Genomic DNA, 22,748 nt, shown 5'->3' with positions numbered 1-22,748 from the left:
CCTTTCACCTCGCCTCAGAATGTGGCCTCCCTGGGCACCGCTCACCTCGCGGGAGGCCCATGTGAAAGGCAGAGGGCCCACCGTGGGAAGGAGAGGGTTTGTGACCTAGGCTCTGATTCAAACTGTGGGAATAGGAGCCCCCGGGCCACACCCCTACCAGACACCCACCACACGCCCCCACCCCCCCACCAAAACACAGGGTGCACTGCCACACCCCTGCCACACCCCCGCCACACCCCCATTAACGCCCCCACCACACCCCCCCACCAAAACGGTGCACTGTCACACCCCCACCATGCCCCTGCCACACCCCCACCACACCCCCCCACCAAAACACAGGGTGCACTGCCACACCCCCACCACACCCCCACCATGCCCCTGCCACACCCCCACCACACCCCCCACCAAAACACAGGGTGCACTGCCACACCCCCACCACATCCCTGCCACACCCCCACCATGCCCCGGCCACACCCCCACCACACCCCCCACCAAAACACAGGGTGCACTGCCACACCCCCACCACACCCCTGCCACACCCCCACCATGCCCCTGCCACACCCCCACCACACCCCCCACCAAAACAGGGTGCACTGCCACACCCCCGCCACACACCCCCACCAAAACACAGGGTGCACTGCCACAAGGGCGCATGCACACAGTAGTCTGAGCACTATCATGGGAGACTTCCTAGAAAGGGTACGAGTCAAGCATTCAAACCATGAGCAATATTATAATGTCCTTGAGATAATTATGCGTTTAATCTTTATATTCTTAAAAAGGAAGACTAAAGACAGATTTTTCTGTGTGGAAAGTTTTATTTTGGCTACTTTTATACCGGTTCTGGAAAATACTTCACCCCAAAGAGAACTGAAATCTGTGCCTCAGCAAGAGTGAATAAAACAGAACTAAGCAGAGCAAACAGAATAACGCAATTGCAAAATGAAAATCAGCACACAGCATTTGACTGGCCACTATTTTGGTTTTCTTCAAAGGAATTTGTTAACAGTCCTAGGAGTTTTCAGCAGTACTAAGATGCATAAAGAAAAATTACATGCTTAGTCACAGAAATAATCTGGCGATATGCAAACATCCAAAACATTTGGAAAACCTGTGTGTAACCCACTCCAGGGTTAGAGTTCATGGGCTGCAAGCATAACACATCTTAGTAACAAAGCCATCGCAGGCTTCGGAGTAGCACATACCTCTAACTTCCTCTCTCCAAGTGCTTGTCTTCCTGTACCGATTACCCTTCACTATCTTTTTCTTCCTCCAAACGGCAAGGGCAGTTGTGGCCTAGGCCAGCTTATATTTGGAAAGGTCTTCTCTGTGACTACCCGAACTGTGCCCAGGGCAGGGCGGGCCATCTCCCACCCACCGCACACACAGGTCACGCCTACAGCTGCCTGCCAGCTCCCTACAGCCACATTCCACGCGCGTGTAGGGAGGAGGGAGAGGATTCCAAGGCAGGCCTGGGGCACCAGGGCCCAAAACTAGTGACACCTCCCAGCCCTCCCAACAGGTCTGGCCCTGCTGCTACTTTCCTTGGCTCATCTGGTCCCATGCTGGTCACCCTAGCATGTGACAGTAAGCAGCCCTCTGGCCTCATCCTGAGGTACAGAGGACAGGGGGTTAGCAGAGTCTGCTCACCTGGGCAGGGCCAGGGCTGCCGCAGTGGACACTCCCAGGCACCTCACTGTGTATACAACAGCCTGGACAAGGCCCTTCAGGGCAGCAATGACAGATCACCTCAGATAACGCTTGTGTTTGCATGAGCCCCTAATCCATAAAGTGCTCTATTTCACGCGATACAATGACTCGTGGCAGGGCGGGGGAGGGGGGCTGGGGGGAAGAGGGGGCAAGAAGGGAACAGAGACGCTGGGTTTTGAGCTCTTGCAGAACTGTGGTCACCACTGTGGGCTCCAGCCACCGTCCCCCCTTTGGACCTGAGGCGGGCAGGCCTGACAGCCCATGCCCGTTTAAACCCTGACCGGCCCCGAGGATTCTACAGCAGAGCTGGTGGGATCTTCAGTGCCACATCGGGGATACTGGGCACACCTGTTAGTGGAGCCTTCGCAAGCTCTGAGACTCCTGGGGATGACGGTCTTTGCCCCAACTCAAACAGCAGCCTGGAAGTGAAAAAGATCGGGGGGGAGTCGGGCAGGCACCTCTCCTGCCACCATCACTAGGGCTGGTGCCGCCTGCGCTGCTGCCGCCGCCGCTGCACAGCCCCCCGCAGGGCCCCCAGCAGCTGCTCCCGGTTGTTGCAGATGTTGTAGCGTGTCAAGTGGAGCAGCTTGTCCACGTCCTCCGGACTGTAGGTGACCTTCGAGTAGTGGTAAGGGGAGCCGGGTGAAGACAGGTTCACCTCCCCAGCGGCCTTCTCCTCAGGTGTCCGCTGAACCCCTGCAGACAGAGGACAGTCGGGCATGGAAGGTGGACCTGGGCGCGCCTGTGCAGATGCGTGAGGGAGGCAGCGGGATGGGGGCCAGAGGCCCCGGGAGGGGAGGTGGAGGGGGCAGGCGGTGACCCACCAGGGGCCGAGTGCTCCCGGAAGGAGTCATTGACCAGAGGGAAGTGCAGCACGGCAGGGGCCTCGGGCTGGTGGGGGTCCAAGAACAAGTGGCACTCCCGGGGCTGGCTCTGCTCCTCGGTGCTGGGCGAGATGGGCGGGAACGGGATCCCCTGCTCCTGGCAGAAGCGGCCCAGGAGCTGCAGCTGCTGCAGGGCAGGCAGAAATGGCGTCAGAGGGATGGGCCCCCGGGACTCCCCCATGTCCTAGACGCCAGGCCGACTGAACGTGGAGGTCCACTAGGATGTGGCACCAGTGCCCAGATCAGTCTGCACGGGACTGAAGAGAGCCAGGCCGGGCCGGAAAATGCTCAAAACCCAACCACCGTCCTGATGCAGCTCCCGCAACTGGAATCCGAAAACTTCACGGGACCAACCCCAACAGAAGGGGCCCCAGAGGTCCATGGCCAACAGCGGACCCAAATTTATAAATCATCAGCTCCCCCTGTGGAGTAAGTTGCCTCCCTGCCCCCACCCCCTGGTGGCGATCCACGAGGCCACAGTCCTCCATGCATGGGCATCACGGCCTCAGCCTCTGGGGACTGAGCCACCTCCCAGGCGCCCTCTGCAAGGCCAGGCCTGGGGTCGTCCTCCGCCTCCCACGCCTGCGCCAACAGCCAGACCACTGGCCCAGCCCACCTGGAAGGCTCCCTGGAGGTTGTAATCGAGCGACAGGATGAGGTCCACGTCCCGCGTAGGCTGCAGGAGGGGCGTGCAGCTGGTGTTGATGAGGTAGCCGACATCCAGCAGGCAAAGGTGGGGCTCCACAGGCGTCAGCTGGTTGGGGAGCCCATCCAGTTTGGTGGCTGGGAAGAATGAGAGAAAGGGGTGCTGAGGACACAAGGCCCTCTGGCCCCGCTCCCTCCCGTTAGCACGTCCCTTCCCACAGCCCGCAGACATGCCCTGGACCCCAGGACGAGCAGAGGAACAGTGTCTCCCACCCAAACTCAGCGCATCTGGAGCTGTGGAGGTACCTGAGTCAGGGGCCTTGGGAGGACCCTAGAGAGCTGGGAGCAGGGGAGAAAAGCAGGTACCTTTCCAGGCAGAGAAATGAGGATGCTCAAAATAGTTCCTGTGGAAATGGAGGCCACGCAGGAAATTGTGGGTGGCCTGGGCAAGTGGGCGCCGTGTCAGAAGGTCAGTAAAATACTCGGCTATCCTGCCGGCCAAAGTGGGAGCCTCTTCTATCTTCAGAAGAGGGACCTGCTCCTTGTCTGCACAGAAGGAAGGGGAGTCTTTCAGGAAATGGAGACCCCTGGAACTATACTACACCCCAGACTCTGTAGACACCCAACAACCTGACAGCCACCCCAGCCATGCCCCCCTGCCAGACGCCCCCTCTCCTCCTTACAAGGGAGCCCAGGCACCTACCCAGGGTGGCCTGACTGTGTACCCAGCGGTCCCAGAACTGGCCAGGCTCCGAGGTCCAGTACAAGCTGTCCTGGAGGTTGGCTGCATAGAGGTTGCTCCAGATGCCTGCACGATGGGACACGAGGGAGGACAGTCCCCTGCCCGGTCACAACCTGACCCCTTCCACAGCCCATCCTGGACCAGGAAACACGCCAGGAACTGAGCTAGGAAGGCATACTCCCCCCAGCCCAGCTCACCAGCCTTCCTCACCTTCCAGGAAGCAGATGCGGGACTCGGGTAGCTGCTTCATCAGGCGCCCCATGAAGAACTCAGAGCCGAAAAGCTCGGAGGGGATGAAGGCCCCGTACTTGGGGAAACCGACCTCGTAGGGGGAGAACTCGCACCACTCTGTGGGAAGGCCACACACACTCATCTTGGGTCCCAGAACTCAGGCCCCTTGGGTCCCAACACACCCACCTTGGGCTTCACTGCAGGGCAGCCTGGTGCCATGAGACTCAGCCCTTGGTGCTAGGGCCTCTGGCTGCTACTCCCATCCCAAAGCCTGAGTGGCTCTGGCAGGACAAGAGCTTCTGCATGCCAGGGCACCCGGCCCCTACACTCAGGCCGTCACCCCTCATCCCACCAAGCACGAGAGCGCTGCTCTCAGCTCCAGGCTACTCACCCCCAAACTCAAAGGTGCTTAGATTCTGCTCCTTGGTGTTGAGGGCACAGTAGATAGGCAGAGGGTTCTGGCCACGACTCAAGGCCTCCCGCTGGTCTGAGAGTTTGTGGTCATGGGGCTGAGGGAGAAAGTGATTTGAACCTGGTGCCGGGCCCTTTCTCACCCTGCTGCCCAGGGCTGCTCCTGGTCTCTGGACTTTGCCCTGGTTTGGCTGCTCCCCAGGCCGCAGCCGCCCCGCACCTCATCATGCAGCAGCGCCTCGTTGATGAGGGCCCACAGGTTGGTGAAGCAGGGCGGATGGCCCAGGCGGGCACGTTCGGCCAGCTCCTGCTGATACCGCAGCAGCTGGCTGGGGGCCAGCACACCCAACTTGCTCTTGGTCACCTGGGTCTTCAGCAACTCAGTGGGTCCTGCCAGGTCCTTCTGAGACCACTCTGGGTCCTCATAGAGATTGGCCAAAGCCCTGGGGAAAGTCAAAGCCAGGGGGTCATCACTCAGTGATGTCATCACACACCTGGGACTTTCTAATCCAGGACAGAGCCTGGCAGGCACGTCCTAGGGTGTCCTAGAGCACATCGCTCCGGCACGTACATTCTCCCACTTCTTCCAATTTGGTCAGAGAGGCCTATGGGGCCTAAGAGAGCCTTACCACCAGCACCACGACCCAGTGAGCCACCCACCTGCCACCAGCTCACCAGGTGGAGCCAGAGGCCCCTGTGATGTAAGAGATGCAATCCAGGAGGCCCAGCTCCCTCAGACCGGCCAGCTGCCCATACAGAGACGTCATTGCCCGGATCCCACCACCAGTAGCCATAATGGCTACCACAGGGATCTGGAAGAGATGATAGCATGCTTGGAGAGGCCTGGGGAAGGGGATGGCCAAGTCCCAGTAAGTAGAGGCAGTAAGATGCGTGGCTAAAGCCGGCCAAAACTGATCGGGATTCCTGGGCCCACTTCCAGGCAGGCCTGCACAGGGTCTAATCAGAAGTAGCCTCTTGATGGCCAGCCTTCTGATTGTTAAGAATTCCATTCTAGGCCTCATCTCTAGCCTCCAAAGAGCCTGGTAACTCTTTTCTGGAAGCCATCTTGAAAATCTCCCACATAGCCACCCTCCCGTCTCGTGAGGTTACTTCACTAGGAGACAAGCCAGGCTGGTCTGGACCTCCAGGGACTGCCCTGGACAGCAGGACTTATCAGTTAGACCAGACCCATCTCAAAAATTGAACCAAGCAACCTCCACTCTGGTGAATTCTTTCCACCCCTGTGCCTCCTGCCTACGCCCAGTCTTCCCAGAAACATGGACGTCATCCAGTCCAAAGGGATGATTTAAAAAAAAACTGAGAAGGAACACAGGTCCAGTGGGGCACGTCCATCTGCAAGCCCCAGTGCCTCGTGGAAGGCTCTGCATTTGATGTGATCACGCGAGAGGGAAGCAGCGGCAGACACAAGCCCGGGCTGGCAACAGTCCTCGTGTGGTCAGGGAACAACCTGTTCCAGCTGCAGCACTAGGTTCCGGGCTCCACAAGCCCAAGGACCCCCACCCAATCCAGCCCAGCCCAAACCTCATCCTCCTGCAGGTCTCCGTCCAGCTGCAGGGCCTGCTTCAGGGCCCGCGCCACCACCTGCTTCCGCCTGCTCAGGAAGGCCTGCTCCTCGGCGCAGGGCACAAAGCCCAGCCGCACGGCCGGCTCCCTTGGTCTGAGAGGGAAGAAGAGACCATGAGGCAGCTCCTGGCTTTGTCGGAGAAAGGAGAGCTGGGTGGGCCTCCCACCAAGTCAGCTGCCATCACTGCTCTCCTGTCCTCAACCCTCTCCCTGCGCCTGTGTCGGAAGCTTGACTACTGTGGCGTGTGACGGGGAGAGGCAAGCCCCGACCCCCGCGCGGCACCTGGTGGCTGCAGCACGGCAGAGCCACTGGACGGGGCAGGGCGGGGCCAGCTGGGGTCCGGAGCGGGACCCCGCAATGCACCCCACCACACACTCAGCTCCTCTCCCCCACCCACCCGAACACGACGCGCCCACGTCCGCGGTGAGAGGCAGTCCCGCAGGCACGTCTCCCCCAGGTGAGCGAAGGTCCACCCACAGCAGGTGCCGCCCCAAGGGGCGCGACTTCCCCCACCCCTTGGCTTCCTTGCCCTCTCAAAAAATGGCACTCTCGATTTCCAGTGCCAGGCACTGAGCCACAGATGCCCCCCCCCCATCCCTAAAGGAGAAATACAAGTAAAGAGTCAACAGAAAGAGCCTTTGCCTGCTCGGAGTCCTCGCTTCGTGCTCCATCCGGGTGCCCGGCGCCACGCACCTCCTAAGCGGCCCCTCCCGCAGCGCCAGCCCCGTGGCCCCTCTCCCCGGCTGCTGTGCCCAGGGCCCCTCCCCGTGCCCAGCCCGGCTCTCACCCTTCTTCTTTCTTCAGCTCCACCTTCATCAGGGGCTCCTGAAAACCATGAATGCTTGTCACAAGGTTCGAGCACCCTGTTCCTTCCAGCCCAGTCCAAGCCACACCCTGTGATGTCCTCACGTTCCCTGGAGCCCCCCAGCCATCCCCACGGGGGCCAGGCCTGAGGCGTGAAGCAGGGAAGCTCAGAGGACCCTCGTCCCAGAGGCTGGCCTTGCCCGGCACCTGTGCCAGGTGCCGTCAGAGCGAAGCTGCTATAGAAGCAGCCCTGCCCTCGAAGCCTGGGGTCTGGGCATAGGGCTTGGGACCCGGCCCTTGTCCAAGCACCTGCTTTCTTCCTCCAGGTGACCAGTACCTGAGATGTAGGAAAGACGAGCCTCACCAGCTGGCCAGAGGGCAGGGTACTCAGGGGCACCTTCAGTTGCTCCTGGGGGGCATCCTGCAGAGGGGATGAAAGGATTAGAATTTCTACCCTCTGTTCCCAGCAAGGATCCCATCATTTGCCCCTGACAGTGACAGAAGCAGTGGGAAGGGGGTCAGGAGGCACACGCTGACCCTATACTCTTCCCAGAGTGTGTGACTCTGCCGCGGAGTGTTGGGGTTAGGGTGGGGGTCTAAGGTGGGCAGAGGGACAGACGGTGCCGAGGGAAGGACAGGGAGACTCTGCGGTCCCATCTCCCAAGCGGGAGCAGCGCTCTACCTGCAGATGGATGCTCAACTCCTGCTTCCAGCAGGCCGGGAAGTGGAAGTGGAAGGACCCAGAGCCCACAGAGACCTCCTGCGGGCCCTCGCAGGACCCTGGAACCACAAGCTGAACTCTGCCCTTTGACCCTGAAAATGGAACCAAAGCAGCGTTGGGAACGGGGTATCAGTCCACACGGACCCATGTATTGCCTAAAGGCACCCACAGCCCCAGGTGAAGGCCTGGTGGCCAAGGCGAGCCCCCGCCACAATCCCTCTGGGACCAGAGAGAAAACCCATTGTGCACCTGCCCCCAGGCCACCCCTGTCCTGAGAGCAGGGGGAGACTAAATGCAAGGTCCTGGGCTACCCCAGTGGGTGGGGGACTCACACGTCTCGCCCCCTGCCTCCTTCAGTTGAACGTGCAAGCAGGACAGCTCCCGGGCCTGTTGTTAAGAGAGCCCTTCAGATTCTCGCACACACCCGCTAGAGACCGCCACCCTCCTAGCCCCTCAGTTCTTGCTCCTCAGCATTTTCTTATCTTGGCCCTGAATCACCAAACATCAGCCTAAGGCTGTATCCTCCTCTTGACAGATTGAAATCTCAGGACCCCCCCAATTCAGTTCTACCCCACACCCGTGAGGGCAAGGAGAGCGCAGGAGGATTCCAGACTCACCACCAGGATGCCATTGCTGACGAGCTGCTCGGCACAGTCTGACCTGGAAAGAGCCCAGGACTCCTCAGGAGGACGCCACGTTCCCAGGTTCTCCGCCCCCGAGGAAGCCTGGGCATCCTCCTCCGCCCTGGCTGTCTCCCGGGGACGGGTGTCAGCTGTGGGCACACTGGTCTCTGTCCTTCCCAAAAGGAAGCGCTCCCACCCGGGCAGCACCCCGGGGCCCCGACTCACAGCCTCCGGAGCTGAAATTCCACGTCCAGGCAGCCCCCGCCCTGGAGAGACAGGCAAGTCAGAAAGGCGAGGAGCGGGGCATAGGCATGTGCGCTGGCAGGTGCTAACCGGTGCCAGCCGGGGCTACTGAGGCCTGGGGAGAGTGAAGTGGGGGAAGCCACCGTCCCCTCCCAGATGCTCTATTCCCCCGCTCGCTCGGGACAACACCAAGCAGGCGGCCCTGGGCTCAGGGAGCCAGAGGCGGGTCAGGAGAGGACAGCTCCTCGGTACAGAGCCGCTTCTGCAGGGCTCCGGGATGCCCACTCACGGCAGCCGTGCACCGGCTTCCCTCCAAAGCACCTCCCCGTCCCAGGGCTGGGCCCTCCACCGCGCGGCCTGCAGCCTTGCCTGAGAGCTCAGCGAGAAGCTCTCACGCCGGAACTCTCCAGCCCGCAAAGTCCCCACGTCAAACAGCACTGACAACACCGGATCATCTTTGGTCAAAAGGTCCTGATCAAAGACTTTTAGTTCCACGATGTTCTGGAAGGGGAACAGAGTGAGGAGGGATGAGACGGGGAACAGGGGCTGTAAGGGACAGTGGTAGCGGGGGAAGGGCGGCGGCGAGCAGCGGCCCACCTTGAGCTGGCTGTGGATTCGGAAGTGAAAGCTCTGATTCCAGACGGGGTTTCTGTTGTTCTTCACTGTGCGGGTCTGGAGTATGTGGCTGGCAGCCGTGGGCAGCCAGAGGGTCACATAGCAGTCAGAGGGTGTCACTGTGGGAAGGAAGGGCGAGTGCCCAGTGATGGCCCAGGGCCCTTCCCAGTCCAGCCACCACAGTCCTCGTCTTTCCAGGAAACCCAGGAGACCTAGAGACCCATGGGAAGGGCCTGGGAGGGTTGGGGCAGGAGGAGCAAAGGCTCTGCCCCTACATGAGAGTCCACCCAGAGCCCCCTCTTGGCACTCTCCCCAGAACCCCTGCATACCCAGTCCTGCCCTGTCTCTTCCCACTGCTGTGCCCAGTCTGAATCCAGCAGCAGAATCGAATTGTTGCCCTCCCTGGGCGCGACACTCACCTAAGTCCTTGGAGGGCAGGCCGTGGGCCTGCAGGACACGAATGGTAAGCAGGCAGGCCCCGGGCACCTGTGCCTGCAGAGGCGAGAGGGGGTCAGGTTGTCAGGAGACTGACAGGCCCAAGGCCAAGGTGGCCAGAAGGGTGCTAAGATGCCTCCTCAAGGCCTGATCCTCCATCAAAAGGACCAGCTCTGCCTGGCCACGGGCCTGCCCTCCACCCCATCAGAGCCCTGACGTGGAAGGCAGTTATGGCATTTCGTGATGACACCTGCTGACGCAGAAGGGACCCTGGGCCAGCTCAGGCTCAGGAGCGCATGCATTAACTCACTTAATCACACAGCCTCCTCCTGTGGGAGGACTACTTATTATGACCGGCCTCACAAGGAAACAGGCACAGAAGGGCTAAGCAGTCACTTGCCTGAGGGCCAGGACCAGGACTGGGCCAAACTAGCTTGACTCGTGTTCTCAACTCCTATACTTACCTGCTTCCAGGCCCTGCATCCTTCAGTCTTCCTACTCTGCATCCCTGGCTCACGCCCTGACAAGCAGCCACCACGAGGCTAGTCTTGGGCAGTGACGGACACAGGCTGATGGGGGGCGAGGCCGCTACAGACAGAGGGAAAGGAGCCTGGCCTTGGGCCCCCCAGTTGAGCTGTTCCCCACACCCTCCAGCCCTGGCCAGGAGAACATTCTGGAGATGGGGTCCTTCGGCGTTGGGATGGCAGTTGTCGAGCTCTCCAGGTCCGACGAGCCAGGCTAGAGGCGTTTCCCGGCTGGCTCCGTCCACACCCGTTCCCCGGGCGCGGAAGCCCATGTAAGCCGATTCCTCCACTTGGCCTCCAATCCTGCCTCAGGAAGGGCCCCATGCACAGAGCCCAGGGAGTCCCTGGGTCAAGGGCAGAGCTGGGGAAGCTCATCCATCCGGGTCAGCGCTGGGGCCCCACACCCCGAACAACTGAGTCAGGAGGATCGGAGCAGACACTTCCTTTGGCGGCCCGGGGACGGGAGCTGGGAGGCTAAATTCACAGGCCCCAAATCCAAGTTCCAGGGAACTCGGCCCAGAGCCCACCTCCAGGCATAAAGAATCCGAGAGAGTCCCTCACCCCAAAACCCCACCTCTCCTCTGGCCCAGTCCTCACCCAGCCTCAAGGCTGCTCAACTCTATTCTCTACTTGGAGAAGCCCACAGGCCCCTTAAGAACCAGTTGTGAGCAGGCCCCCCGTGGATGAAGGGTCAGAGTTGGGGCCCAGTGCCCCCCAAAGTCTTACCAGAGCCATGAGGCTGTGTCCTTAGGAGCCAGGCGTGCCAGGCAGTGGCCACAGGACCCAGGGCTGTCAGCTTTTTAATCTGGAGCCAAGGATGCCCCAGCTGGCCCCAAGCTCCTCCCTGGTCCCTCCCAACCGCCTCCACGCTACCCAAGCCCCACACCCACTCCAGATGGCCAGGAAATGAGACACCTTAAGCCTGCAGGGAGCCACTGACAACCCAGTGGTAGGGTGCAGCTCCCCTCAAGACAATTCTTCCCAGATGTGCCCGCCCAGTCCTGCTCTTTCTTCTTGGACCTAGAGGGCAGGGCCCCCTGAGAGCTTGTCCTGGGAACGGGAAGGAAGCAGACTGGACGTGAGGCCTGGAGGGGCCACTGAGGTCTAGAGAGCAGCAGCAAGCGAAGAGACATGTCCCCATCCTTCAGCAACCTCCTGGTGCCAGAAAGACAGGAATGCCCAGTTTCCCTGAAGCGTTGGTCAACTGAGGGAGTGCCCGGGCCCCACCACAGCCCAGCAGGGGTGTGGCTTGTTTTCAGACACAGCCTTCAAAGCTACTGCGCTACCCCATCCTTGGAGCTGGGTGCTGGGTCAAGGATGGGGCCTCTGACAGGCTCCAGGAAAAGGGGCTCCTCCACCTCTAGACATGGATTGTGGGGGGAGGGAAGGAGTCTGAGCGAGGAAACCCACTCCCTTCTCAGGGGAACCGCTTCAGGGGGGACAGGGGTTTCTGCCTCTTACAACACCAGAGCCCCCAGCGGCCTTGGACACAAAGGAGAATAAACACGGCCCGAAGCTTCAGAGGCCGAGTCAGTGAGGCCTGTGCCAGAGTGACGAGGTCCACCTGCCTGCTCCCAGGAGGGTCTGGAAGGCTGCCAGGGACAGGAGCTGGCAGCAAGGCTTCTCAGGCACAGGCCTGGACTCAGACCTCACCCCACATCAGGGTCACCCTGAAATCTGTACCTGAGCCTTCCAGGCCTCACCAGACGACGGAAGGCAGCCACCAGGGGAGTCTCAGAACACATGAATCACAGCCGTGTTTTATTGAACACTTCGTCTGCGCGAGCCCCTACAGACGCCAGCAGACACAGACGCCTCTCCAAGCCCAGCAACCGTCGTTATCGCCTTTTACCCCAGCACCAGCACCCATGCTCCGGGCAGTAACTCACCCCAGGTCATGCGGTGGTGAGAGGCACTGCACCTGAAGCCCTAACTGCTCTCCCAGGTGCTGCCTCAGCTGTGCGGCAACTTCCTGAGCGTCTGAGTCCAGACCTGCCTGGCACCTCGTGGGTTAAGGTCCTCCAAACTGGTCCCAAGTCGAGCTGGGCCAGCAGCCACTCTGATTCAGGCTGCCCCGAGGAGCCTGGCCGGGGAGGGACATGACCTTTCCGCAACGTGCACCGGGCAAGGTTCACCAGGGTTCCATCTCAAGGCCCGAGGCCCTGGTGAGGGAGTCAAGCAGCTGGAAATAACTGTACTTGAGGTCATACTCCATGTCGTACCAGAAATTCACTGCCAAGAGAACAGAGACCAGAGCGTGAGTGTTCCTACTCTAACCTTCGGCCTCCCCGACCCACCCCCAGATGGCACACTGGGTGACCTGGGCAGCTCCTCACCAGCAATGCAGCCATGGGACTGCTGGACGTGGTGGAACCACAGGGCTGGCAGGTAAAGTATCTCACCAGCCCGCACCGTGCAGCGAAGGGCCTGGGCCTGACTGTAACAGGGGTACCGGGCCAGATCGGGAGCCAGAGGGTCCAGTGGAATCCAGGGCACCTGAGGACACAGCAGATGCCAGGGAGCAGGCCTGAAGCACCAGGCCCTCCAGCCCTGTTCCTTCCAAAGGTAAGCAGCACAGGCCCCGCCCGGTTCAGTACTGGAGGCTTTCTGAGCAAGGCGCCGCCTCCCCAGCTCTTTTGTGCTCATGCCTCGGAGCCCAGGCTCCAACCCGTCCTCCTCCCAGGACCCAGGAACAAAGCAGACACCTTCTCCATGGCCTCTTCATCCACCACCTTAAAGAAGCCCTCGTCAGTTAGCTGGTAGGTTGCCGGTGTATACAGCTCTGAAGACAGAGGGAGAAAGTGTGGGGACCCTCAAATGGCCTGGAGCTTGCCACCCACTCCCACCTGTGCCTGGGTGCAGGTGCAGGAGAGCCAGAGGTCACAGTTCAGTGGAGACACTGAGTCCACATCTCAGGCCTAGGGTAGCAGGCTGCCAGGGGCTCTTGCACCCTCCCTCTACCTCAGACCACCAGCTCCCCAGCCACTTCAGGGCACAACCCCTACCATAGGGGATGAAGGGCCGGTCACTGGGGGGATGTAACAGGAAGTGTTTCTCTCCCGACACCACACAGTAGAGGTTCTCGTAGTGGTCTTTATGCACTGCCAACACAAAGGCCCACCAGGCAGGGTCAAGAGGGGCAGGGCGGAGGGTGGCCTTATACCTCAAGACACTTGTGACTAACAGAAGGGCACGCGAGTCAGAGCAGGCTCAAGGAGATGGCAAGGAGTCTGGCACCATTTCAGGTCTCTGCCTGTCAGACTCGACACCCACCAGGCCATGAGCTCATCTCTACTAAACGGAAGTCATGCAAATAGGGTTCTCCTGAATTCATCCCCTGGCCTAGCTGGTCTTTGGAGAGCTTTCGAAAGACCTAGAAGAAAGAGTGCCTCCCCCACTCCCCCAATGTCATGAGGCTCTCCCCCACTGGAACTGTCCAGGAGGCCCTCTGTTGTGGGTGAGCCCTAGAACCCTAGAAGAAATCTCAGTGAACACTCAGTCCAACTTCCAGGCCCTGCCTTCCACTCTGGGCTTGTCTCTCCTCCCCCACCTCACATTCCCCTGACACTTACGAGATGTCACGGCAGCCGCCTCCCCCAGCCAGAAGTTGACAGCATCAGGCATCTTTCCTGCATGCCAGAGGGAAGCAGGAAATCAGGAGGGGGTTGTCACCAAATGCCAGGCTAGGAAAACCACCTAGCAGCCATGCAGGGTCAGAACCTAGGCAAGAGCACAGCGCCCCCAGGAAGAGCGCAGGGAGAGGCAGAGGCGGGTGAGGCTGGGCAGGAGCTGAGGGGCGGGGGAAGGACAGCAACATTTCATTGTTGACCTGCAAGGGCTCAAGGCTGGGGACGTGAGCACTCAGCGCGCAGCACCTGACCTGTGGGACCGAGGCCGTGGACCGAGGCCGTGGACCGCGTCCACACTGACGGGAGAGACACAGCAGGGCTGCCCAGCCCCCGACACCACCTCCACTCACCCAGTGCCTCAGAGGCCCAGGGCACATGGGGCTCCAGGTCAGGCAGCAGCTGGGGCAGCTCGGTGGGCAGGTTAGAGCACTGCTTCTGCACGTACAGGACTCCTGGGTGCCGGGTCTGGCCCTCGAGGACGTCCAGCACGCAGCTCAGGGGCAGGCGGCGCTCAGCAGGCATCACGAAGCGGTCGCCTCGCACTGCATCTGCGTAACCATCTGGGGTCACAGCCACACTCACCTCTGTGGAGCCCACTGTGGCCCTGGAGAAATGGACATTCAGCCCACACTCAGAGTCACGAAGCACCGCCCGTATCCCACCCGGGGCGGCCCCACCTGAGGTAAGGGAGAGACCACTTCTCGAGGGCCGGCCAGTGCTGCAGGGCGTTGCGGATGATGCAGGGCCTGTTGGGGCAGACCCAGTCCCGGTAGAAGTGAAGTGGAGTTGGGGGCTCATCCAGGTAGGGCACAGCAAGGGGCACGCTGAGCTCTGAGAGAAGAGAGGGGCAGGGGGCTGAAGCCAACAGCACCCCAACCCTGCCCCACTGCCTACATAAGAAACACCCTCCCTAAGCAAGTCACAGTCACTGAGCAATGCCCCCTGGAGACCACGGGACTCTGGACAACCAGGAATAGGAAAATAAGGGAAATTTAAGAGAGAGTGTATGAGGCACACACACACCAGGCTGAGCCATAAGAGTGCACAGGGCCAGGAGCTGCTGCTCAGCCCATAACCCAAACCCTCCATGGGGCCATGTCAGAGCTGACGCCATGGCCCCCTGGGCTTTCTCACTCTGGAGTTGCCGACCTCCTGGCATCCATCAGAAGAGGCAGCCACTGAGGCCCAAGGCCACAAGCCAATGGTGGTGTGAGTGCGCGCGTGTGCGCATGCATGTGTGTGTGCGTGTGTGTGGTGGGGGGTAGTCATGGCTCTGGAATGAACTCTCCAACCATATTATTTCCTTGGTCAACATGGTGGCATCAGGAAATGATCCAACCTTTGTCTCAAGCAGCTTACCCAGCTCAGGAGACAGCCAACATAAAACCACCGAAGAAGGAAAGGCATGGGCTACACTGTGTTTTTTGTCTTACTACAAAGCACCACCATCCTTAGACACCCAGGGGTGCCACGGGCACTGGGGTAGCTGCACAGCACCTCACCTGTGTGGATGACAACACTGTCCTGTCTTACGCTTCATAAAAATCTCTTTTTCCACCCTTCCTTCTCTCTTACTCCTGTTACCCTGTTCATGGTCTATGTCCTGTTGATTCTGTCCACAATGTGGCTCAAACTACCCTCTCCTCCTTTCCTCTGCCGGTACCCGCATTCAAACTGTCTCCTTTACATCCTCAAATACCACTTTAATGACGCTTCCTTCCCTGGCCATCCTTTTGAAAGTTATAAACTTTAACTATAAACTTTAACTTTAGCCTCCAAATACTCATGAGCTCCTTCCCTTTTTCTCCCTATCATGTATCACCACCCAACACGCTACCTATTTCACTTACCAAAATTGTTTATGGGTCTTGCCCACCGGCCCTAGGCACCCCCACACCTCTAACAGCCGGCCGACTGCTCACCCGGACTGGTGCCAGGGAAGGTCCCACCTACTGTACCCACCACCAGGCAAGCACCCAGAATAGTGGGAAAGGTAGACTCACGGTCACAGAAGCCCCAGATATCTACAGCAGAGCAGCCCTGAGGGCAAACAATGGAAGAAGGAAAAGGACTATGGTCAAGGAAGCCCTCTGGGGAGCAATACACCGCAGAAAGATAATCAACCTCCAGAAGCCACAACACTCTCATAGAATAATTTTTCTTCTTGTCAGATGAAGAATTTAGAATTGCCTTAAGTAAGACAATCAAGGAGTTTGAACAACACAAACAAAACTCAGAAAAATAGATCAGAGATACAAAAAGCAGCAGAAAAGGAAAAGAATTCTATGAGAAATTTAATCGATGAACAGAAAATTGAGATTTAACAAAATAAAGGAACTAAAGGAGGTAAAAAGATCAACAGAGAAGGTAAAATATTCTGGAAAAAGCCATGGAAATAGACTAGACAATGGGGAAGAACAAGTCAGTAATCTGGAAGGTGCAGACATGAAAAGAACCAAGATTTAAAAAAAAAAAAAAAGATATGCAAAGGAAAAAGACTGAAGAAACACTTCAAGAATGATCCGACACCATGAGGAAAGGAAAGAATCCCGGAAGGAGAAGAAAGGAAAAAGGAATCTAAAAACATATTCGAGGAAATAACTGAAGTTCCCAAATCTGAAGAAGGAAATGAAAACAGACATACAGGAAACTAAAAGGACATGAACTATTTTAATAAAAAGAAATCTACAGCAAGACACATAGTAGTGAAGCTTCCAAGAGTCCAAGACAAAGAAAAAATAATGAAGCTGACAGGGAAGAAGAAACAGGGAATTTATAAAGGAAACCAATTAGGCTAACATCAGACTTCCCATGAAGAAACGCTACAGGCCAGAAGAGTATGGAGTGACATATTCAAAAAACTCCAAAACAAAAAAACGCCAGCCAAATATACTTTATTCTGTAAAGCTCTCCTTTCCACATGAGGGAAAAATAAGGACCTTCTCAGGCAAACAAAACCTTTGGAAATTCACTAAATGCCCACTCCAAGTAATATTAAAAGAAGCCTTAGGATCAACCCAATAGAGGGATGAACTGACCGATGAATTAAATAGAACCACCAAATAAACACAGTGGTAGCCACTGATCAATAATCACCCTTAATGTTAATGGACTAAACCTACCAAAAGAAAGAAAACAGAGCAGCATGTTGGATTAAAGACTCCAACCTTCTGCTGTCTCCAGGAAACACACCTGAGTTTCAAAGATAAGCATAGATTGAATTAAAAAAAAAAGGTTGGAAAACAATTCTACAAGCAAATGGCACCATAAAGAAGACAGGGGTAGCTATACTTATAAAATAGACTTCCAGCTAAAATAGACTCAGATAAAATAGACTTCCAGCTAAAAGAGGTGACGACAAACATGAGGAACGCCATAAAATGATCAAGGGGCCAATACACCAGGAAGACATAACACTTGTCATTGTGTACTCACCAAATGAGGGAGCAACAAAATACATTCGACAATTACTATCACCTCTGAAAATAGACATCAGAGAAAATACATAAGGAGGAGGCGGCTTCGACACTCCGCTCTCACCAGTGGACAGATCAACAAAAAAAGGAAAGAAAATAATAAAAATTAAAGCAAAAATAAGTGACACAGGAAAAAAAAGAGTCCAAAAGATGGATGAACCCAAAAAGATCTAGACTACGTGGGCCTAACAAATATCTCAAGAACCGTGCACCCCCCAAAACACTGAATACTTATTTTTCTCGAGTGCACACAGATCATTCTCACTGTGTGACCCACATACTGTGTCACAAGATAAACATCAACAAGAACATAAAGATTGAAATGATACCGATGAGTCTCAGATCATAAAGGTTATCAAGCTAGAAATCAGCCATATGAAGAAAGCAAGGAAACCCTCCCCCCCATTACAGAGAGACTGGCTGCTGAAAGACCACTGGATTAATGAGGAAATCAAAGATGAAAAAATACCTTGAGACAAGTGACAATGAGGACACAATCTTTCAGAACATATGGGACGCAGCAAAAGCAGTAGTAAAAGGAAGTTATATTGCAATAATGACCCATATCAAGAAACAAGAAAGAACCCAATCTTCCATCTTGAGGGCCTAGAAGAAGGAAGGAAAAAAAAACACCGAAAAGCCTGTCAAAAAAAGGAAATAATAAAAATTAAAGCAGAAATAAGTGTCATGGGGGGAAAAAAAAAACAGTCCAAAAGATGGATGAACCCAAAAGCTGATCCTTTGAAAAAAAGACAAAACCTCTAGCCAGGCACCCAAAGAAAATGAGGGGGAAACTCAAATAAATAGGATCATAAATGAAAGAGGAGAAATCATGACACAGCAAAAACTCCAGAGGCTAATCAGAGATTACTATAACTATATGCAAACAAGTTCAACAACCTAGATGAGATGGACAAATTCTCAGACTTACGCAATCACCCAAGGCTGAACAAAGAAATAGAAAACATGAACAACCCAATAATAAGGAAGAAAATGGAAAGAGTAATGAAAACCCTGTCCAAAAATCAAAAGCCCAAGGGTTTCATAAGTGAGTACTACCGAACATTCAAAGATGAACTAATGCATATCCTCCTAAAACTCTTTCAAAAAATTGAGAAAGAATGCTACCAAAAACATTTTATGAGGCTGACATCACACTAACACCAAAACCAAACAAAGACAACACACACAAAAAAGAAAACTACAGACGAATCTCCCTAATGAATGCACAGATGCAAAAATCCTCATTAAAATATTCGCAAACTGAATCCAAAAATGCATCAAAAGGATTACACGACATAACCAAATGGTATTTATTCCAGGGACACACAGACTGTTCAATATCTGAAAATAACAAACACAGTTCCCCAATAAACAACTCTCCACATCACCAAAAAGAAAAATAAAAACCATATGATCATATCAGTACATGCTGAGAAAGCATTTGATAAAATTCAGCACCCACTGATGTTGGCCTTTGAAAAGCCTAGGATAAAAAGAACGTATCTTAGCATAATAAAAGCCATATGTGACAAACCCACAGCTAACATTATTCTCATGATGGAAAAAAATGAAGATTTTCCATTGAGATCTGGGATAAGGATGCCCACGCTCACCATTGCTTTTCATTTTTTTTCTTACAGTTTTATATTTTCTACCTTTATTTTTAGACAACCTGGCACAGCTTGAACAAAAATTTCAAAAGATGTAATTAAGTACTATTTGGGCAAGTAGTAATGGTGCAATTAATGTTATATCTTACATAATGTGAGCCGCATTTCTGCTTTACATTCTGACAGTAAATTCATTTAATAAGTATGTGTTAACCTATGTTTCAGGCCCTATACTAACTAAAAAGAATATGTGAGTTAAGTGCTCCATAAGCTTCATGTCATCAAGTCTTCCCTACACTATACGGGAGCAATTGTGCCTTTTATCTAAAAATCTTTTTTTATTTTATTTATTAATTTTTTTCCAAAATAATATTGGAAATCCTAGCTAGAATAATTAGGCAAGAGAAAGACATAAAAGGAATCCAAACTGGGGAAAAAAGAGGTAAAGCAATCATTTGTTGTAATGATATTATATATATATATAAAAAAAATCCTAAAAAAGGTCATCAAAAAACTAATTAAAAGAATAAACCAGTTCAGTAAAGTAGCAATCTACAAAAATCAATACACAAAAATTAGTAGTCTTCCTATACACAATCAACCTGAAAAGCAAAAAATTAAGAATTGTACCCCAACAAAAAGTAAATACCTGGGAATAAACTTAACAGGAGGTGAAAGAATTATACAAGGAAAATTATTAAATATTCATAAAAGAAACAGAAAAAGACACAAGAAATGGAAAGACATTCCTTGCTCATGGATGAGAAGAGTCAACATTATCAAAAGGGCCATTCTACCCAAGCAATTTAAAGATTCAAAGCAATTCTAACAAAAATCTCAATGACATTTGAGAAAAAATGGAATGGACACTGCTGAAATTCAGATGAAATTAAAACAAACAAACAACAAAACCCCAAATAACTAAAGTCTTCCTAAGTAAAAATGAAAGGACAGAAATATTTCACTCCCAGACTTCAAACTGGACTACTAAGCCATAATAATAAAAACAGCAATGGTACTGGACCAAAAACAGACACAGACCAATAGAACCAAATAGAAAACCCAAGAATAAAACCACACAGATATAGTTAACTAATCTATGACAAAGGAGTAAGGAGTATACACTGGAACAAGGAAAGTCTCGGTAAATGGTACTGGGAAAAGTGGACTGCCACGTGCCAAAGAATGAAAACTGGACGATTATTTCATACCATACACAAAAAACAAGTCAAAATGGATAAAAGATTTTGATGTAAGACTGGAAACCATAAAATATATATAAGAAAACACAGGCAAACACTCCATGACATAAACTTCAGGATTGTCATTAAGGACTCATCTCCAGAAGCAAGGAAAACACAGAATATAAACAGCTGGAACTACATCAAACTAAAAAGCATCTGTACAGCAAAAGAGACAGTAACCAACACAAAGAGACAACCAACTACATGGGAGAAAATATTTCCACACTACTTACTGGATAAGGGACTGATATCAAATATCTATAAAGAGCACACAAAACTCAAGCAAAAAAAAAAAATAATAAGGCAAGCAATCCAATCAAAACATGGATACAGGGCTTCCCTGGTGGCGCGGCGGTTGCGCGCTGGGTTGCAAAGCTGCCTGCAGCCTCTGCAGCGCAGGTTCAATCCCCGGCCACCGGGCGAGGGTCCCACATGGCGCACAGACCTCTCCTGCCGCCCGCTACTCCCCTCAGCAGTGTACTTTGGCTGTCTGCCTGTTCTGCTCTCCACTCTGGCTCTGGTGAATTCTCCCACCCTCCCGACTTCTGACTGTACCCAGTGCTTGTATAAATAAATAAATAAATAAATCTTTAAAAAAAAACAAACAAACATGGATACAAGAGCTAAACAGACACTTTCAAAGAAGTTGGCCATTAATACAAATGGCCAACAGGCACATGAAAAAATGTTCAACATTATTTATTATCAGAGAAATGCAAATCAAAACTACAATGAGATCTATCATATGACCCAGCAATTCCACTCCTAGGACTCTACCCAAAGGACACAAAAGTACTAATCCAAAAGGAAGTGCGCTCCCATGTTTATTGTAGCACTATTTATAGCCAAAACATGGAAACAACCTAATGCTCCTAAGCAGATGGATTAAAAAAATGTGATACATAAAGATATATATATATATATATACCCAAATAAATATATATATATATAAACAATGGAATATTACTCAGCCATCAAATAAGACAAACTCATGCCATTTGCTGTACATGTATGGAGCTGGAGGGGATTAGAACAGCTCAAATAAATTAGAAAGAAAAAGAAATATCGCATGGTTTCACTTACATGCAGAATATAGAGAAACCAAACAAAGGATCAGGACAACAAAACTTGCAAGTTAACCTCAGATCTGAGGAATACAGGAGGGGAGCGGAGGGAGAAGGGTCAGAAAAGAGGGACGAGCACAAGGGGCTGTAGAGATGGATTATGGCTGCGGTGGTGGTGGAAGAATTACCGTGGACTACACCTGAAGGGAGAAATCAAATGCTGTGCAAAAATTAACAACAATCTAAGGGGAAAATAAAAAATTCGTTCTCCTATACAGGTTATTCATTTAGTGTGCCCTTGGTTGTCTCCTTAGGTCAGCTCTTCAATGAGAGCAGAGATGTGCTTTGTTTAGCGATGTAGGCTCATCAAACCCAGAGAGGCTGGCACACTGAGGTGCTCAACTGGTATTTGCTAAATGAAGACTCAAAGTAGTTACTGCGGCATTATTGAAAATAATAGGTTGGAGGGCCTCCCCGGCGGTGCAGTAGGTTGAACGCAGCGCTTTGAAGCTGTCCTCAGCCTCCGCAGCGCGGTTTGAGTCCCAGCCGACCAGGGAGCTACCCACATGGCGCGGCAGACCTCTCCTGTCTGGCCCGCTGCTGCCCTCAGCAGGGTGTTTCCTTCTGCCTGTTCTGTTCCCCACTCTGTCTCTGGTGAATCCTCTCACCCTCCTGCACCTCTGGCCTGTGCCCCAGTTCTTGTATGAATAAAAAAAAAAAAATCTTAAAAAAAGAAAACAGGCTGGAAATAACAGAAGTGCCTATCAAGGGCGGGCTCACGCGCTGGCGGCACGGGTCCACGGGTGCGGAGACCGCGGCGGGAGCGTGTCCGCGGCGCGCGCGGGGGCTGGGGCGCCGACGGGCGCGCGCAGCGGGCGGGAACCAGCCCCCGTCGCACCTGCAGCTCGGCCGCAGGCTCGCGCCTCGGCCCGGCGGGGGACACGCGCAGCCCCGCCGGGGTGTGCTCCGAGCGGCCCCCGCCCATCGAGCCCGCGCCGGGAGCGCCGCGGGGGCGGCCAGGACGGCCCGGGGCCCCGCGGCGCGCGCGTCGGGGTACGCCGCGGCGGCCCCCCCAGAGGCCCCGAGGCCGCGCGGGCGGGGGGCTGCGCCCGAGGACCGGAACTGGGGCGCCCCGCGGGCTGGGCCCGACCCCGGGGCCTGCTCCCCCGCGCGCCCAAAGGGCCGCTCGCGTCTGAAGTCGCTCGCCGGCCGCCTCCAGGCCGCCGCAGCCGGGGCGCGAACCCACTCACCCCGCGCCGCGGCCGGGAAGCCGCGTAACTCCCGCCGCACGGCGTCCAGGGCCGCCTCCGCCATGACGCCGCCGCGCCCAAGCCCCGCCCCCCGCGCGGCGCGGCCCGCCTTTACCTCGGGAGGCCCGCCCGGCCCCGCCCCCGCCCCGCCGCCAAGGCCCCCCCGCCCCCGCCGCCCCCAGCGCACGCGGACGCGGCAGCCCCACGCGGCGCCCGAGGAGCGGCGCTTCCTTCGCCCGCCCCACTCGCCGACATCCCGAGGCTAACAAATGATTGTTTATTGACGAGTTCATACATCA

The 22,748-nt window shown here is 54.7% G+C and overlaps 2 protein-coding genes across 5 annotated transcripts; both read right to left on the bottom strand.

Moving 5' to 3' along the window:
• Positions 1 to 811: 811 nt before the first annotated feature.
• PLA2G4B (phospholipase A2 group IVB) lies at positions 812 to 9,627 on the bottom strand. 2 transcript variants are annotated; one of them, XM_037502280.2, is made up of 18 exons: positions 9,197 to 9,627; positions 8,969 to 9,100; positions 8,582 to 8,622; positions 8,351 to 8,393; positions 8,066 to 8,120; positions 7,695 to 7,825; positions 7,350 to 7,433; positions 6,996 to 7,033; positions 6,166 to 6,301; positions 5,299 to 5,435; positions 4,844 to 5,066; positions 4,604 to 4,721; positions 4,192 to 4,329; positions 3,943 to 4,047; positions 3,606 to 3,785; positions 3,211 to 3,377; positions 2,535 to 2,721; positions 812 to 2,406 (listed from the first exon to the last, which is right to left on the bottom strand). In XM_037502280.2, the coding sequence occupies exons 1-18, from the start codon at positions 9,539 to 9,541 to the stop codon at positions 2,186 to 2,188; spliced, it is 2,481 nt and encodes an 826-aa protein (XP_037358177.2). In that variant the 5' UTR covers positions 9,542 to 9,627; the 3' UTR covers positions 812 to 2,185. The 2 variants fall into 2 exon arrangements, with proteins under 2 accessions (XP_037358177.2, XP_054556794.1); XM_054700819.1 differs by having other exon boundaries at positions 2,535 to 2,718.
• Positions 9,296 to 22,536, bottom strand: JMJD7 (jumonji domain containing 7). Of its 3 annotated transcripts, XM_037502282.2 has the most exons (9): positions 22,450 to 22,536; positions 14,480 to 14,633; positions 14,153 to 14,406; positions 13,746 to 13,802; positions 13,179 to 13,274; positions 12,879 to 12,955; positions 12,510 to 12,669; positions 9,634 to 12,405; positions 9,296 to 9,333 (listed from the first exon to the last, which is right to left on the bottom strand). In XM_037502282.2, exons 1-8 carry the CDS (start codon positions 22,511 to 22,513, stop codon positions 12,305 to 12,307), a joined length of 963 nt encoding a protein of 320 aa, XP_037358179.1. In that variant the 5' UTR covers positions 22,514 to 22,536; the 3' UTR covers positions 9,296 to 9,333; positions 9,634 to 12,304. The 3 variants fall into 3 exon arrangements, with proteins under 3 accessions (XP_037358179.1, XP_037358178.1, XP_054556803.1); XM_037502281.2 differs by lacking the exon at positions 22,450 to 22,536 and having other exon boundaries at positions 14,153 to 14,350; positions 14,480 to 16,153; XM_054700828.1 differs by lacking the exon at positions 22,450 to 22,536 and having other exon boundaries at positions 14,153 to 16,153.
• Between the last annotated feature and the right edge of the window lie 212 nt (positions 22,537 to 22,748).

This window comes from Talpa occidentalis, unplaced genomic scaffold (genome assembly GCF_014898055.3).
Source record: "Talpa occidentalis isolate TD23 unplaced genomic scaffold, MPIMG_talOcc4v2.1 talOcc4.11, whole genome shotgun sequence".
NCBI classification, from domain to species: Eukaryota; Metazoa; Chordata; class Mammalia; order Eulipotyphla; family Talpidae; genus Talpa; species Talpa occidentalis.
Note: the sequence above shows the minus strand (reverse complement) of the source record. Positions and strands in the feature narration are given on the sequence as shown.